General features: G+C 32.8%; 1 protein-coding gene across 1 annotated transcript in view; it reads left to right on the forward strand.

Moving 5' to 3' along the window:
- Positions 1-16,812, forward strand: part of Kiaa2026 (KIAA2026 ortholog) — a 77,670-nt gene that overhangs the window by 46,461 nt on the left and 14,397 nt on the right. Inside the window, exons 4-5 of the mRNA XM_028764071.1 lie at positions 916-995; positions 9,470-9,559. Of these exons, the coding sequence (XP_028619904.1) occupies positions 916-995; positions 9,470-9,559 (170 nt within the window). The remainder of the gene's footprint in view (positions 1-915; positions 996-9,469; positions 9,560-16,812) is intronic.

Below are 16,812 nucleotides of genomic sequence, written 5' to 3' on the forward strand. Positions count from 1 at the left end.
GAGTTATAGGCCATCATATGACATTGCTGGAATGGAACCCAGGTCCTCTGGAAGAGTAACCAGTGCTTATAAAACCCCTGAGCCATTTCTCCATCCCACAATTAAATAAATTTGTTACTTGATAATTACATACAAGAAGATTGTAGTAGCTTGTATGTATGAGGCCAGCCTTGGCTACAGTGTGAGATCCTCAATATTAAAGTAAGGAAAAAATTAACATGTACCTTCTCAAAACTGTGTGTGTTTTACTTTGTGAAGTCAAGTGCAAAGAAGTAGACAAATACTTGAGATGTATTCTAGAAATTGGATTCTTTAGGAATGAGGTATATTTTTCCTCATGATTTCTGAGTGCACAAAGTACTAATTACACATTAAAGAGATATGCTAATTATACTTCTTAAAGTTTGGATATTAAATACTGCCAAGACCAGCCCATTAAACAAGTGCAGAGCTAAAGAGGTGGCATACTAATGTCACTAAGGGGTGTCCACTTTTGGTTAAGTAGTCCATAGTCTTTAGATAAAATGGTTACCAGGTTCCTAACTGCAGAAGTCACTGTTCAGGTAAGGCTCTGTTCTGTGCAGTCTTACATAAGCTGTGAATGTAGATTTTTAACTAAGCAGTAGTTTGTGGCATTTATGCCTATTCCTTTTAATAAACTCAAATGTTTATGCATCACCTTGAAAAATGTAATCATTTTGGTTCTTATATAAATATGCAGCATTGTTAATGTGTCTGTTACAGGTAGTTACAGTTTACTGTTTGCTTTCACTGAGGCTTGTTTGATTCATCATTTTCATTTGACTTCTAGCAGCCATCTGTAGTTACAGTTTAACTTTCAAGGCTCTGTGTTGGTTTCTGTTAATAAGGTGCTGTAAACAGCATTATGAAGTTTTTCTCTTTTAATCTTGAAAGGAAAAAAATCCATATCTAAAAAAGCAATCACAAAGAAGAGGAAAACTGTCACAAAGTCACCTGCTGTGCCGGAGTTTCAGGTAAATGTTTCAATATTGTCACCAAGTTTTTCCATTTAATTTTTTGTTTTAGCTCCATTCCTTGTGAGAATGGCTGAATTTCAAGAAACTACAAGGTGTATACTTTTAATGACTGTTTCTAACAATGAGTTTTTCTGTAAAGTACAGATGTAGGCAAAATGTTAAACCTCTTTAACATTTTAAACCTCTTTATCTTTCATAAACCTTGGTATTTTTAGTTTCCAACCTATACTAACTTTTGTAGATATAGTTTAATCAAGTGTATATACATATATCTGTCTTCTTTATATCCATTTGCATATATTCCTGAGTACATATAAACAGATATGTAAATTAGTCTTCTAAGAAAATAAACCATGTTTTATACATAGTGATGCTACTCTGATAATCCATTCTTATGTAGTTTAACCAGTATAGAAATGGTGGACTGACTAACTTGAAAAAGAGGTATTTTAACTCTTAACTATAAATGAACTCTATTCAGTAAAGGCTAAATATAATAGTCTTTAAACATTTCTGCAAAAAAAAAAATAGTGTTTGCTGCCATATGTGAAGTACTAATGCTGAAAATAAGCAATCTCATCACAATTATGCTTTTATTCTCTATTTATACAAATATTGTTCTTTTAACAAATAATACTTTGTTTAAAATTTTTTGTATTATTGTAGCCAGTCCATTTCTAAAAGTTTTATAAGCTCATAAAATAAGAATGATATAATTAAATTTGTAGGTCTTAAGTAGTTATAAAATTATATAGGCCAAGAAAAATACTGTATAGCAGTATTATACTTCTATTTTAAATAAAATTCTTATTTAGGGGAAGTTAAAATTGATAAAAATCAGATATCCTTAAATAGTAAAAAGAAAATATATATTTTATCATCGAATACTTTAATGACATTAGGATGAATTACAGTCTTTAGAATTTTTTACATAACCTTTATACAGTATTTCCAGTTAAATACAATTTACTGGATTATATATTAATGTGACTGGAGGCCATCCTGCCATTCATTTCTTGTAACATGTTAATAGTATACTATTATATCTTTATGCTTCCACTGGTAAGCATGCTAGCCTTTGTTACTTCTCCCACTCATTTCTTCCCCAATTTTTTAATATAGAACTATATAGAGCTTAAGACAGAGTGGTCAATTCATTTTGGTATTTTTGTAAGTGGACTTTGTGTGTAATAATAACACAAACTGCATAAGTAATGCTTTGTACAGTTATGGGTGCTATTAATGATATATGAAATCAACTCAGTGGGTTACATTTCTTTTTTAAGTTAATCAAAATTAAAAAAGAATTTGTCAATATATCACATAATTAGTGTGTCACTTATAATACCATGAATATGTATAGTCATATGTATTATTTTATGAAACTTTGGTTTTTGCTTCTGTGTGTTGACATGCATGGCAAATTGTGTTTTTGACTCTGGCTCATGGAAACATGTTGGAAAACATTGTTGTAAGTGATACTTCTAGTCAGTTGTTGACCATTTGCTTATTGCTCAGAAATTTAAGGTCAAAAGTACATGTTTTGTTAAATTGAGCTGCTGTTCAAAATAAATAGTCATCCCTTTTCTTGTTCTTAAGGCATGAGGGGATAGAGGGAGCACTGTGGGATGGGTGTGTGTGTGTGTGTGTGTGAATCTATATTAGGCTAAGGTAGCTCTTACTTGTAGTTTACAGTGTGAATATTATTTTATAATTCATGAAGAGAACTTGAAACTGCCTTCTAAGATAGGGATAAAGAGGCTGGAGAAATGGCTCAGCTATCAAGAGCTTTTGCTGTACTTGTAGAGGACTTAAAAGCTTGGTTCCCAGTATCTACATGGTAGCTCACAACCATCTCTAACTCCAGTTCCTGGGAATTCAGCACCTTCTAGCCTCAAAGGGTGGTAGTAGGTACATGTGTGGTATACATACATACATGCAGGCAAATACTCATATACATAAAATGCCAGTTATTATCTAATAAAGAAGTGAATTTTTTCTTCCCAAAAGTCCTGTTAGTAATGAACATAAAAGTGCTTTGTAGATGTAAATAGTCATTCTAAACTAAAATACTCATTCTTATTACTGAAAATAAAGAAAACTTTAGTGCATAAATATTCAATTGCTTTTATCAAACCTGACCTATTTTATTTACCAAAGACTGTTCTTTGACTGATAGAAAACATGCTTAGAAAGAAACAGGTTAAAGGATTAAATTTTTTAAGTCTTCATAATCTAAAAAAGTGAAGCCTGTTTTGACCTTAACTTCTTGACTGTGTTTATATTGACTTGTTAAACACTAGAAATTTGCCTCCTTTAGTTGCTTCATAAGAATTAATGTTTATGTGAATACTATAAAACTTGGAGTCAGAAAATGTCTTCACATTTGTGTTTAGAATGTGCACCAGGGACATTGAAGTAATAATGACTTTGGGTTCATTTTGTGTGTGTATTGTAAAGAAACTATAAGAGTCTGTGTTACTTTTTCCTACGAGCTATGCCCTTCCTTGTTAAAGTTTATAAATATTAATAATATAAATATAAATAATATATTCTGATGCCTTTTAAAGTGAAGATTCATAGGTTTTATCCTCCAAATACCTTAAGTGAGTAGTGGGTATCAGTAATGTTCTAGTAGTTAAAACATGTGGACTCTGGAACTAGGCTGTTTGAGTTTGAATGCCAGGCCTACCACCTGACTATTCTATCACCTTAGCTAAGTTATTGACCCTCTAAGTCCAGTTCTTCATCTGCACAGAGGAGTGATAGTAGCCATTACATTGCTAGAGCGTACTGTTCTAGCTGTTCTTACATTTTATTTTCCAAATAGGCATAGAGACTTCTGTTGAAAAATACTGTATTCTATGTAGGAAAATTAATTAGGATTTTCCTTAAGAGCATCTATTGCTGACTTTAGCATTTTTCCAGCTACTTAGGACATTAAGCCTTGAATCTGGTCTTGTTAAAGTAGCACATGATGGAAACTGTAAGAATTTTAAATGAAAAACCAAATAACACATCTGACCCACAGAATGAAAAACTTAAACATCTGTACCCTAATATTTTGATTAATATATAATGGCATATCAGCAGAATTGTAGGATTTATTTTTTTTATCAGCAGTAACTGGAAAAATAGAGAGCATTTTTATTTTAGATAATTAGAATATTGATTAAGTTTTATATCAAATTTGTTATGATTTTTTTATTTTGTAATATAAAGACACTTAGACTCAAAACTAAATGTCATTTTTTCCTAATAAAGTTGATTGCCGCTAAGAGCCTCTTTTTTTTGTACAGTATTGGGAAATGTAATAGTATATAAATTCTCTTTTTGTGCTAAATTAAGTTAGAAAGTATTTTTTAATTTGATGTGTCAAGTCCCAGTAAATTCCACATTTTTAAAAATAATTGAAGAGGAGTTGGAAAAAATGGTTCATTGGTTAAGAGTATGCTCTTTCAGAAGATCTGAGTTCAGTTTCAGCACGTAAATCGGACTGCTCACAACTGCCTGCCTGTAGCTTTAGTGTCAGAGGATCTAGTGTCTCCAACCTCTGTAGGCGCTTGTACTCAACATGCACAGGCACACACATAGACACAATTAAAAATAGTCAAAATAATTCTTAAAATTTTAATAAGTAGGGACTGGAGAAATGGCTCAGCAGTTAAGAGCACTTGCTGTCCTTTCAGAAGACACACAGTTCTGTTAGTAGTGCCCATGTCATGTGACTCACAAGTGCTTGTAGCTCCCGCTCCATGGGGTCTTATGCCACCTTCTGGCCTCCATAGGCACTCACACACTTGGTAGTCACTTAAACAGACATACAATTAAGTGTCCTTACTTACCATGGTTTTTTCTTTTCATTGGTAATCCCACCACATACAAATACACACAAAATACTTTTTTAATGAGTGTGTACTTGGCATCTGATCTATAATGTGATTCATTCTAATGAATGTTAAGTTATATTCATATAACAAATTGAGACTAAAATTGAAATCAGTTTTTAACTTTCCCATGTTATAAAGATCTATATATTAAGTCATATTTTAGTTGCTACTTCTTAAATTACATATTTCCTCATATTTTAATTGCTACTTCTTAAATTACATATTTCCAACTTAGGTTTTTTAATTTATAAATCAAGATTTTTTTAACCTCTTTAAAACCTTTCAATTTTGTTTAATACAAGGCATTAGAAAAACATGTTTAATTACATAGTATTAAATATTTTGCTAACTTGTTCAGAATTATTTTGTTTTCACATTAAGTGAATATTTGTTGTTATTTATTGTCTCTGTTGTAGTGGCTTAGTGACCATAAGAAATATGTAATTTTCCTGTTAGCATAGTTTTAACAACTATTAATATAATTTTGTTTCAATACTATGTGGATTTCTAATTTGTATTCTATAGTTGGTGTTATAGTTACGGATTTTATATTTGTAGGACCTTTTATTAGAACTGTAGTGAGAATGGCCCATTTTGTTTGAATATGATTATTTTTACCTTTCACCATGATTTCCCCTTTGCTTTTTTTTTTAAAATATGACCTACATTTTTTATTTTGCCTTATTTGGAAGTATCTTTCAAACCTAGTGTGTCTCTACCAAAATGGCATGATTTTAGTGATTGAAATAATAAGGAAATCTTCGTAATTCTCTGAGAGATATGGTCATAAAATTCTTTTACTTAAATAGTACTTTTCCTTTTCCTAATACATACACTCACATATAATTTTTTAGTTGAAGAGATGGCCTTTTAATACTGTCAGTGAAAATAATACATTATGAATTTTATCCTAAAATTATGTGTCCAATTGTTGCTAGTTTTTAAATTTTTTATTTTGTTTAGAAAGAGCCATGAGCATATGATCTAGTAGAAGGAGTTTAGAATTCTGCAGTCTCTTCTACCAGTGCATCATCTCTGTCACTCCACATCTGTTGCTTCTGGTTCTTATGGGTCAATTGACGATACACCTGTCTAGCCTGCTCTACGCCTGGAACCAGGTCACATCATTTCAGTTGCTTTCATCCGTAAATTGGTTGATTAAGGCTCAGCCTTGATTCAGTCAAGTAAAAAGCTTACTTTAACACTACCCTGTCACTCTTGGATTCTCCCTGGGAAGGAGGGGCAGTAGTAACCTCTGGAGTATGAAGGACAGGCTCCAGAGGGGTGTGGTCTGGCCTGGTGGGAATCCCAGCAGCTCAGCTTCTTTCTTTTTCACCCAGGAGGCCCTGTGTCTCAGAAACAATTTCTAAATTAATATTAACAAGAAAAGGATTTATTGAGATGCTTTTCTTTGTTCTTACTAAATGTATTTGTTCTCGCTACTAAAATGAATTTTTACTCTGTTGATTCTAGTTTTAATAGAATTACCATTTGAAATTGAAGACTTTAATTCTTAAAAAAGAAGGAATTGAGTTATATGTGACATACAATGGGCATAAATCAAATTGTTACTACTCCAGAATTTTATAATAGCTTTGCATGATTTTGTGTATTGTATGATAGTCATACATTAGTTATATAAAAATATTTGCATATTAAGAGTATAAAGCAGGCCTGGTTGTGATAGCACATATCTGTAACCCCAGCACTTGAAAGGCTGAGACTAGCCTTGGCTGCATAATTTTGAGGGCATCTTGCACTGTGTAGTGAGATCCTATCTCCACAACAACAATTGTAAATTATTATATACATACTGAGTTATTTTAATGTACCCTCAAGATAAATATCACTAAAAATATTCTGATCCTCAAATTTAAAAAAAAATACACTTAGGACTTAGATAAGGTAATTTACTTTAAGAACATTATCCTAAAAATATCCCACCCCCTAAATTTGGAAATTAATTGTGAATTTTTATTCTCATTAGCTACATAGTACCAGAATGTTTCAATGTCTCAGTGGCTGTGTTGGTTTATAATTCACAGTCATTAATTACATGACTACTCAAAAGTGCAGTCTACTGATTATAACTATAAACTTGTCAGATGTGAAACATACTAAATCCAAAACTATCAAGGTTCCCCTGTATTGTATGCACACTGAAATTTGAGAAGAGTTGATTTAACACAGATTATTAACTAGGTAAGCCACTTAGAGGTATTATTTCATATAGCTTTTAATGCTTTGGCCTCAGCTATTTTATAGTAGATAAAATATAATTAGTACTTGATGTCATGAGTAACTAATAATTGAAAGATCTTTCAAACTTTTAGGATGTGTTTAGTTTGTTGGGTATATGCCTTCATTGTTCCTGTAATTTCTACAAACTACACATAAAACATGTTCTTAATCATTTTAAGTGAGATACCTAGAATAAAAGGAAAATTACTCTGGGCTTTGCCATAGGTAAGTGAAAAAATCTATGCTCTGATATTAACGAAAACATCAAGTTCAATGAAAAAGGACAAATACTACATAGCAGTGATAACAAACTGGAGTGCAAAGAAGTTTGTCTCCAGTGAGCGAGTATTCATTAAATCCACTGGAGAACTGATGTTGTCTGTGGCTTCATAGATACACTAGAAGCTGAAAAGGTTACCTAGTTATAGCTGTTCTTACCTGGTTGACCTGTTTGACCATCAACATTTCTTTCATAACCAGATTGAGCAAATTAGAATATGTGATTTCTAATAATTATCAGTTACACTCTATGATAATATCGTGTAATATTTTCTACTCTGAAGTTGCTTTTGTTTTTGTGTTTTGCAAGTACACTACCATTGAGCACATCCCCAGTCCTAAAATTGTTTAACTTGGATTACTTAACTATTTACTTGCCCTGCTTTATCAATGAATTTGAAATTTTTCGGATATTTTAATAAGTAATTGTTGATACTAATTATAGTATAATATATGTGATAATTTTTTCTTAATCTCTTAGGTTGAACCATTTTGCCATTTTTTTGGGGGGGTTGTTTTTGGTTTTGTTTTTTTTGTTTTTGTTTTGGTTTTTTCGAGACAGGGTTTCTCTGTGTAGCCTTGGCTGTCCTGGAACTCACTCTGTAGACCAGGCTAGCCTCGAACTCAGAAATCCGCCTGCCTCTGCCTCCCAATTTCTGGGCTTAAAAGCGTGCGCCACCACTGCCTGGCCATTTTGCCATTTTTTACTGAAAAATGTATATCAAATTTTCTTAAGGTTTTAGTCTAATTTAAAGCACTTCTTATCTCCTGTTTTTAATTACTAATAACCACTACCAGTTATGTTGTTGTGACCACTTTGCTTGATACTTTTGTCTAATTTTCAAATTAGACAAATACTTTTTTCTAATTTTTGTTTTAATTTTCTAATGAAAGAATGTGTACTTTTTAAGAAAACAGTAACTTTACATTAATGAATGTAATAAGCACACTGGTAAAGGTTAGTGATAATTTATAAATATATAGCATATTTTAAATTATAAACATCACAGTATAAACATCACAAGATTTTCTTGGATCTGGAACTTTTTGTGTAGATGTAGTGTTGCTTTTGAATTTTCTGTTACTTTTTAAAAAATAGATGATCTGAAATTGCTTAAATGATTTTAGGAAATGGTTAAATATATTAAACTCACTGGACAAACACAATATAATTTTACAGGAACTATATGGAGTAACTAATATTTTTGCTAGTATTTCTTAATCTTCAGTTTATAAAACTTTAGTTAAGCCAGGATAGGTCAGTTAATAAGTAAGAATTCATCATTTGGATCATTTGCCAGTGTTAACCAAATGAGCCACACAGTTATAGAAGGAAATAGATATACTGCTTGTAAAATGTTTTTATTAAAACCTGTTAAGCTCAGTTGGGCTAGGTGACACGCATCTGAAATCTAGCACTTGATGACTGAGCAAGAACATCATCACAAGCCAGGGCTACATGTAACACCCTGTCTCAAAAAGAAAAAAAAAAACAACAACAGTAAAAATTATGAAAAGCATGGCAAAAATATGTACTTAATTGTGTTCCTATCTTAGAATATATTATACAATTTTAGTCCTCCTGTAGTACAGCTGCCAGTAACAGTAACTTAGTTTGTTAAGGTATATAGGTAGCAAACCTTAAAGCAAAGGGATAATGGCCACTTGCAGGCTTGTATTTCACTTGCTTGGAGACTGCCTGGTGGAGTTATTTCTTACAGTTGATTCAGTAACCTATAAAACCTAATGAGTTTCCAGATCTTTGTCATTCTGGGCTGAAAGTTAGTACTACTAAGAAAGTAACAGGATCATAATGCAAACGTAGAAGTAGGGGTATAATATGACACTGCCGATGTGAAACTTGAGCTTAGTTTATACGAAACCCGAAGTTCATACATCATAACAAGTAAATACCTTAGATATGAACTGTAGAACTTTCCTTGCTTTTATTATTGTGGAGAAATAGTTTTGATTTCAGTGTATGTTAAATAATTTCTGTTACCACATTTTGGGTGTTTTATATTATGTGTTATCAAGTTGTGTTTTTGTGTTTTGTTTTAGCTTATTTGCACTAATCTTGATGAACTCAGGGAATTAATCACAAAAATCGAGAATGAACTCAAAGATCTGGAAAACAGTAGAAAAAAATCGGTAGGTGTTTATCCAAAAGTTCTATCTATTATTGTCAGCATTAAAATTTATTCCTGCTTTTTTTCCCAAAGTTTTTAAAAATCTTGTTTTCCTAACTAACATGAAAATTTTCAATTAAGAATAGAAGCAATGTTTCTTTCACTTTTCCCATGTGTTCTAATTTTCATTTTTAATACAGAAGATCGTATTGGGGAAAGAACATTAATTTTCTTCACCTGGTTTGTAACAGGTATAGTCTTAGATATTATCCATATGCTGGGTGTTTTTAACTGGTAGCTTTTAAGATACTGTGTACTCTTGATTATGTATCTTTAGTGGAAGCCTGTTACATAACAACAAACTTAATTATATGTAGTATTAAACAGATATTATCAGGCCTCAAATTCTTTCTATTCCTACCAAGATGACTCCTAAAAGAACCATTACCAGACTGTAGGCTTTTAAGATTAATTTTTTACTATATGTCTTAACAATAATTGTATCAATTAATTTCCTGAATTTTTCATTGTTCCGAAGAGGCTGTTACATATATGAGCATATTATATATATGCTCTCACTTGGTAAAGTGTTCCATGTTGTTCATTATAAATAGATAACATCTACTTAACTAGCATTTATAGTCAGATTATGTTATATCAGAAACATAATTATATACCGGTAAGTAAAAGGAGAAGGTATCAAATATTAAAGAAAAATCAATAAATAAAATAAACTTTTCTCATGAAACCACTTTCTTTGTGCTTAACACTTATTGATACAGATATTATAAAATATGGTAAGTGATTCAGCAAGTTAATAGTAGCCATTTTACATGCTGTTATGAGTGATATATATTGGAAGTACTTTGAAGAGATCAGGCTGAAGTATCAGAAAACTTGAGTCCTGTCTAAATGCAAAAAAGTGAAAAGACCTTAAGCCTTTCAGAAGTCTGTCATATGACACATCTGAGAGGATCACTATGATCCCAGAGGTGAAGTAGTATTCATACTATCATCAGCCAAATATGGTGGCACATGCTTTTAATAGCAGCACTTAGGGGAGGTAATGCTAAAAGAATGAGTTCAAAGCCAGTCTGGTCTGCGTAGCCAGAACCAGGCCAGTCAGCACTACCTAGTCAGACCTTCTCAAACAAAACAGTCTAAATAGTTACCAGTTAACAAGAAAACCCACATGGTTAGTATATCATCTGAAAGTGGGGAATACATTTCAGAAATACCTCCATTTAAAAATAGTTGAAACCTTTGTTTTCATATGTACTTTATGTATCTGAGAAGTCTCTTGATGTGGAAGGCTGTTTTATTAAAATTTACTACAGTAATAATATTCTACCGTAAAAAACAAAACAACAAAAAAAAAAACCACGTGATGAGTATTTTTAGCCAAAAAGGTTTTTTTTCCTCTTATTTAATATTTTATGTTCACAAAAGGCTGATTCTTTAGTAGGAAAGGATTATCATTTTTTAAAAATCAGCATAAATTATAGTTTTACAGGAGCTATTGTTTTTAGTTATTGCCTCAGAAGCTATTGTTTCCATGTTGCATAACTGAGTAGACTTCTGTAAATTGCTCAGCCTTTATATACTATACTCAAACATTACTTTATATGATACAAAGTTTGTTTCTACTTCATAGTTTTAAGCATAGTTGATTTAAGCACATACAGCACGTATTACAGGAGAAAAATTTTTTGCAGACCTTCAAGATTTTCTTTGAAACAATCCTTCTCACTTCCTTAGAGTGAAGTGGAACTGCAGTATAAGCATATTGCCTTCCTTCATAGGATGAAGCAGAAAACAAATTAAAGAAATGAATTAAAGGTTCATGACACTGTGGTCTTTGAGAGTAGGTTTATTAAAAAGTTTCAGGTTACATAGAGAGTTTGATGGATTATACTTTGTGTCTCCAAACTTGTCCATGTCCTTTGTTATTTGCAAGTTGTTTTTGATGTTTCCATTCTTGAAGAAATTGGATTCTTGTAACTGTACTTTACCAGGGATAATTTTGCTGAAGTACCAATAGGATGTAAACTGTTTCCCCTTGACTGAAACTATCCAAAAGATTGTTTACATAGACAATTGTCTTAGCCAGTGAAAGTGACCAGTTTTGATTTTAGAATTATCTCTCCACACACATACCTTTTTCCTTTACAAAATCTGGTGTTGGAGGTGATCTGTGTAAATTACAGAAATTAACTTTGTATTTGATATCATTTAAGAGATGTTCTACTTAACAGATTTTTTTTAGTAAGCATAAATGTTATCAAAAAACCTTATTTTAATCATTTGATATTTTGTGCCTCCTACTATCTAAGCACAATTTAAACCTGATTCAGTGGTTGCTGTTATGAATATCAGTTGTTTTATTATTCTAAATCTGTTGCTACTACTTGCTCTAATTAATATTCATCTATATATTTTGAAGGATTATTTTGGTACATTTTCTTTTGACCTTTTTTCCTCCTCACTGTCAGGCCGTCTGTCAGTTATCACCTCTTATTGTGATCATATATTTGTGCTAGTTGATACTTACTGGAATTGGATTTACAGTGGAGACCATTGTAGGGAGGCTTTTTTTTTAATGTGTGGACTAGATGATAGAGATAGCTGCTCTGACATGTCCCCCAGCTCATGGGCTTCCTTTGCTATTGTAAGATGAATGAGGATTAATATTTATCCCCTAAGAGGATTATTGTCAGGACTAAAATAGTATTTAGAATAAAAACATTTCTTTCATTTAATATTGATTTTCATTATTTTTTAACAATGAATAACAAAGAAGATATAAATGTTTAGTTACCCATAAGTTTCACTAAAGTTTGAAATTGCACATGGAATATTGATTTAATTCATTAATAAACACCTAATTGTTTCAGAGTGTTTCTTCTCTCTAGGGTCTTTCCAAATACTTTTTTCTACAAACAAGAAAAGCCAGGTATGCTGTACATCCCTGTAGCCCTAGCAGTAGAGGAAAGGGAAGGAGGGCCAGGAGTTCCAGGTTATCCTTAGCTACATAGTGGGCTTGAAGCCAGCCTGAAATACATGTGACCTTGCCCTGGGGATAGGAAAAATTCCATTTTCTTATTGAGCCAACATTGCATTTAAAAGGTTATTTTTGTTTTCTAATTAACAGACTTTGTATTGTAGAGCACTTTATAGTTAAATTTAAAAGACTTTCAAAAATATCTCAGGTTTTGCCATCTAACTATTACAATAGAAAGTTATAGTCTCTTAAAGTCTAGATTGTTTCCTTTGGATTCTGCCACTCTGTACTTAATCATCTGTCTCAGCTTTGTCTAAAGTAAGGTATCTGGTTGAGGTAATTAGAAACATTGTTTGACGAGACCTTTTAATTTTTCTCAATCATAATTTAGGCTACAGGATTTTTTAGTATTCTCAAAAAGGAATCCTATTTTTTGCTGCTTGTATTCTTGTGACTTTAGTTGAGATAAATTTCTATTCTACTGAATTATTTGGAAAACATTCTTTCTAGTCTAGGAAATATTTTTGTCTTCCTGGAACTTAGAGCACAGATGTTTCAATACATTTACTCAGTCTTGCTGTGTTTGAAATTTGTTAGACATATGCCTTCTAGATAGTTTAAAAAAAAGGAAGATTTTTATCACTCTTTTTATCACTTAGCTATTAAAAACAATGAATTTGAGAAATTCTTAGGTAAATGGATGGAACTAGAAAATATCCTGAGTGAGGTAACTCAATCACAAAAGAACACACATGGCATGCACTCACTGATAATTGGATATTAGCCCAAAAGCTCGCAATATCCAAGATACAACTCACAGACCACATGAAGCTCATGAGCAAGGAAGACCAAAAGTGTGGGTGCTTTGACCCTTCTTAGAAGGGGTAACAAAATACTCATGGAAGCAAATATGGAGACAAAGCGTGGGACAGAAACTGGAGGAGGAGCCGTCCAGAGAGTGCTCCACCTGGGTATCATCCCTTGTACAGTCACCAAAGGTAGATGCTGCTGTGGATGCCAGGAAGTGCATGCTGACAGGGGAGCCTGCTATAGCTGTGTCCTTAGAGGTTGCCAAAGCCTGAAATATACAGAGGTGGATGCTCACAGCTAACGATTGAACTGATCATAGGGTTCCCAATGGAGGAGTAAGAGAGAAGACTGAAGGAGCTGAAAGGGTTTGCGGCCCCATGGGGAGAGCAACAATACCAATCAGGGTCTAAACCACCAGCCTGGGAGCACTTAGGGAGGACCCGTGGCCCCAGCTGAATATATAAAGGAGGATGACAGTGTCAGGCATAGGTGGGTGAGGAAGTCCTTGGTCCAGTGAAGACTGAATGCCCCAATGTGGGGGAAATCGTGGGTGGGGAGGTGGGAGTGGGAGGGTGGGTGGAGGCATATCCTCATTGAAGCAGGAGGAGGGAAAATGGGATAGGGAGTTCCTGGGTGGGGGGAAATGGGGAAAGGGGATTACATCTGAAATGTAAATAAAATATCCAAAAAAAATTTTTTTTTAAATTTATGTGAACCTAGTTTTTCATTATTTGCTCAATTTATGCTTTACCATAGTTTGTTCAAAGAGGCATCTGCCTTTAAGCAAAAATTCATGTATTGATTGAAAATAAGAAGTACTTTTTTTAAATATATGGTTTTTTTTCCTCAAGTGAAGAGTGAGCTGCTTCACTTGGAATGTGATCCTGCCACCCAGGTTTTCTCTTTGTACAAAGCAGCAATGTTATCAGAGTGGTAATTGTGTACTTTTGTTCTTGATTTTTAATGCTAACTTAGAACTATAGTGAATGGTGATATAATTACCTCTCAATGTGTGAGACTTAATCTTAAGTGAAAAGTATTGAGAGGATAAGAGAGAATTTCACCTGGGAATGTTAAAATACTTTTGTATCTTTTTCCGTAGTAATGTGCAGTCATGTTACTGTATTGTCAAAACTAGCACTTTTTCAAAATGGATTGTATAACAGTGAGATCACGTGTTATTTTATCTCCTAAACTGAGTATGCAGGACTGTGGAAATGTGCAGGCAGTTTCTTACTAGATGTAGTATTAATTTTTTATTTGCTAGTACTTAGACTTTGGTTTATTAACATTGGTTTTGTTGTTTTTGGTTTGGTTTGGTTTTTCAAGTCAAGGTGTATAGCCCTGGCTGTCCTGGAACTCACTCTGTAGACCAGGCTGACCTTGCACTCTGAGATCCACCTTCTACTGCCTCCCAGTGCTGAGATTAAAGGAGTCCACCACCAAGTCCAGCTAAAATAATTTTAAATTTTATTTGTACTGTTTTCATTCATATGAGTTTACATTCTTTGCAAGCCACTTTTAATTACATTTGGTTTTAAATGAGCCATCATTGATCATCAGGGATCTACTGACACTTTGACAATTATTCCCATTTTTCTTGGAATGAGAAATTGGCATTTCTTTTCCATCATAGGATTTCTGTCTGTGGTAAGAATTAGGCCTGTGATAGAAGTATTGTGTATTGTGATCCATGTTTCTTTCTATGTACTAATATTTGTAAACAGAAGCATGTTGGAAGTAGCATTCATACTTTGACTATACTTGCCAATGTTTTATGTAGTTTTTCAAAGGATAAAATGGTATGTATTTATCATGTACAACATAACATTTACCACCTACAACATAATAAAATTTTCTTTTTACAATGCTTTTTTAATTTAAAAAAGAAATTCTTTTGTATTAATACCTCCTTATTATAGGATTCCTAATAACCCGTTTTGATTATATACAACAGTACAAGAAAATCTTTATTAAAAAAAGGGTGGTTTGTATGTGTTTTTACTGTACAGAGCTTCTGAATTTATTAATGTGCAGACATACTATGATGATGAGACACTTAATAAACCTAGAATTTATTTGTTTTCCCCCCTTAGGTTTCCAATGTCCCCAGCATTAGTAGATTGCCAACTCCCTCTTTGCAGCACCCTAGCCAGTATTAAGCTGGCATTGTCAAACCCATCCCAGATTTCTACAGCAGGATGGAGTTGTTCTTTAGTTATGAGGTAAGTTTCCCCAATACTCATTTCACATTCATTAAGATGCAGTTTTTCATTTTACAGAATTGTGTAGTTTTGTAAGTTTGTTTCTTTCCTCATAATACTTAGGTTATTGGTGAATTATACAAAAAAACTTATAAAACTGCATAATATAATAAAGACTTACCTTATGACCAAAGATCAGCTTCTTTTAATAATATTCCCCAGAGGGTCATTTTAAAACTCCATGGGTTTCAATCTAATACAAAGGGAGCTGGCAATCTGCAGATGCTGTGGACATTGGATGAGAAGCAATGAAAGGTAAGCTGCAAATTTAGACTATTAGCTGTTGTTTTTCTGTTGAGTGCTCAAAATTCATTGTTCATATTAAAGTTTATAATCTATTCACTTTAAAAAAAAAATACCATTCTTGGTCTGGAAAGATGGCTCAGTGATTAAGAGTAGTTCTTGCAGAGGGACCAGATTGAATTCCTAGCATCGACATGGTGTTCCATTACTGTAGCTAATTCCAGGAGACCCAATGCCACCTTCTGACCTCCTTGGATATGAAGTACACACATAGCACAATATGCAGGCAAAACACAAATAAAATAAAAATAATAAATCTTTTTTTAAAAAATTACTTGAACTGGAGTGATGGCTCAGTGGTTAAGAGCACTGGCTGCTCTTCTAGAGGTCCTGAGTTCAATTCCCAGCAACCTTCTGGTGTGTCTGAAAACAGATACAGTATACTCATATACATAAAATAAATAAATAAACCTTTAAACAAATACTACTCGATTTTTATTAAAGTAACCTTTAATAAATATTCATAATAATAAATTTATATGATGCATTTGAATTTACTGTTAAACTGTTTTAATCCCTGAAAATGATCAGGATTCTGATGATTAAAAAAAGGTTTTAATTTCCCTGTGTTCACTTACTTGTTTTAAAGTTAATAATCAGATTATATGAATGACATATTAAATAACACACTAAATACAGTTTTAGCAAAGCTCTAGCACTGTAGCACCTGAGTAGTTGCTCCAAATACCAATCCAATCTATTGATCCTTCTGTTTAACCATTTTATTTTTAGTTCTGTAATCAATACACATAAAGACTTTGTCTTTCATTTAAAAAATCGATAAAGTTCACATTAATAAAGGTAGGAAAGTCCTCTGTTTTTCTTTTCTTTTGAAACACACTGTAGCCCAGGCTGGCCTCAAACTTGCAGCAGTCATCTTGCCTCAACTCCAAAGTG

Source organism: Grammomys surdaster, unplaced genomic scaffold (assembly GCF_004785775.1).
Source record: "Grammomys surdaster isolate TR1022 unplaced genomic scaffold, NIH_TR_1.0 141, whole genome shotgun sequence".
Classification (NCBI taxonomy): domain Eukaryota; kingdom Metazoa; phylum Chordata; class Mammalia; order Rodentia; family Muridae; genus Grammomys; species Grammomys surdaster.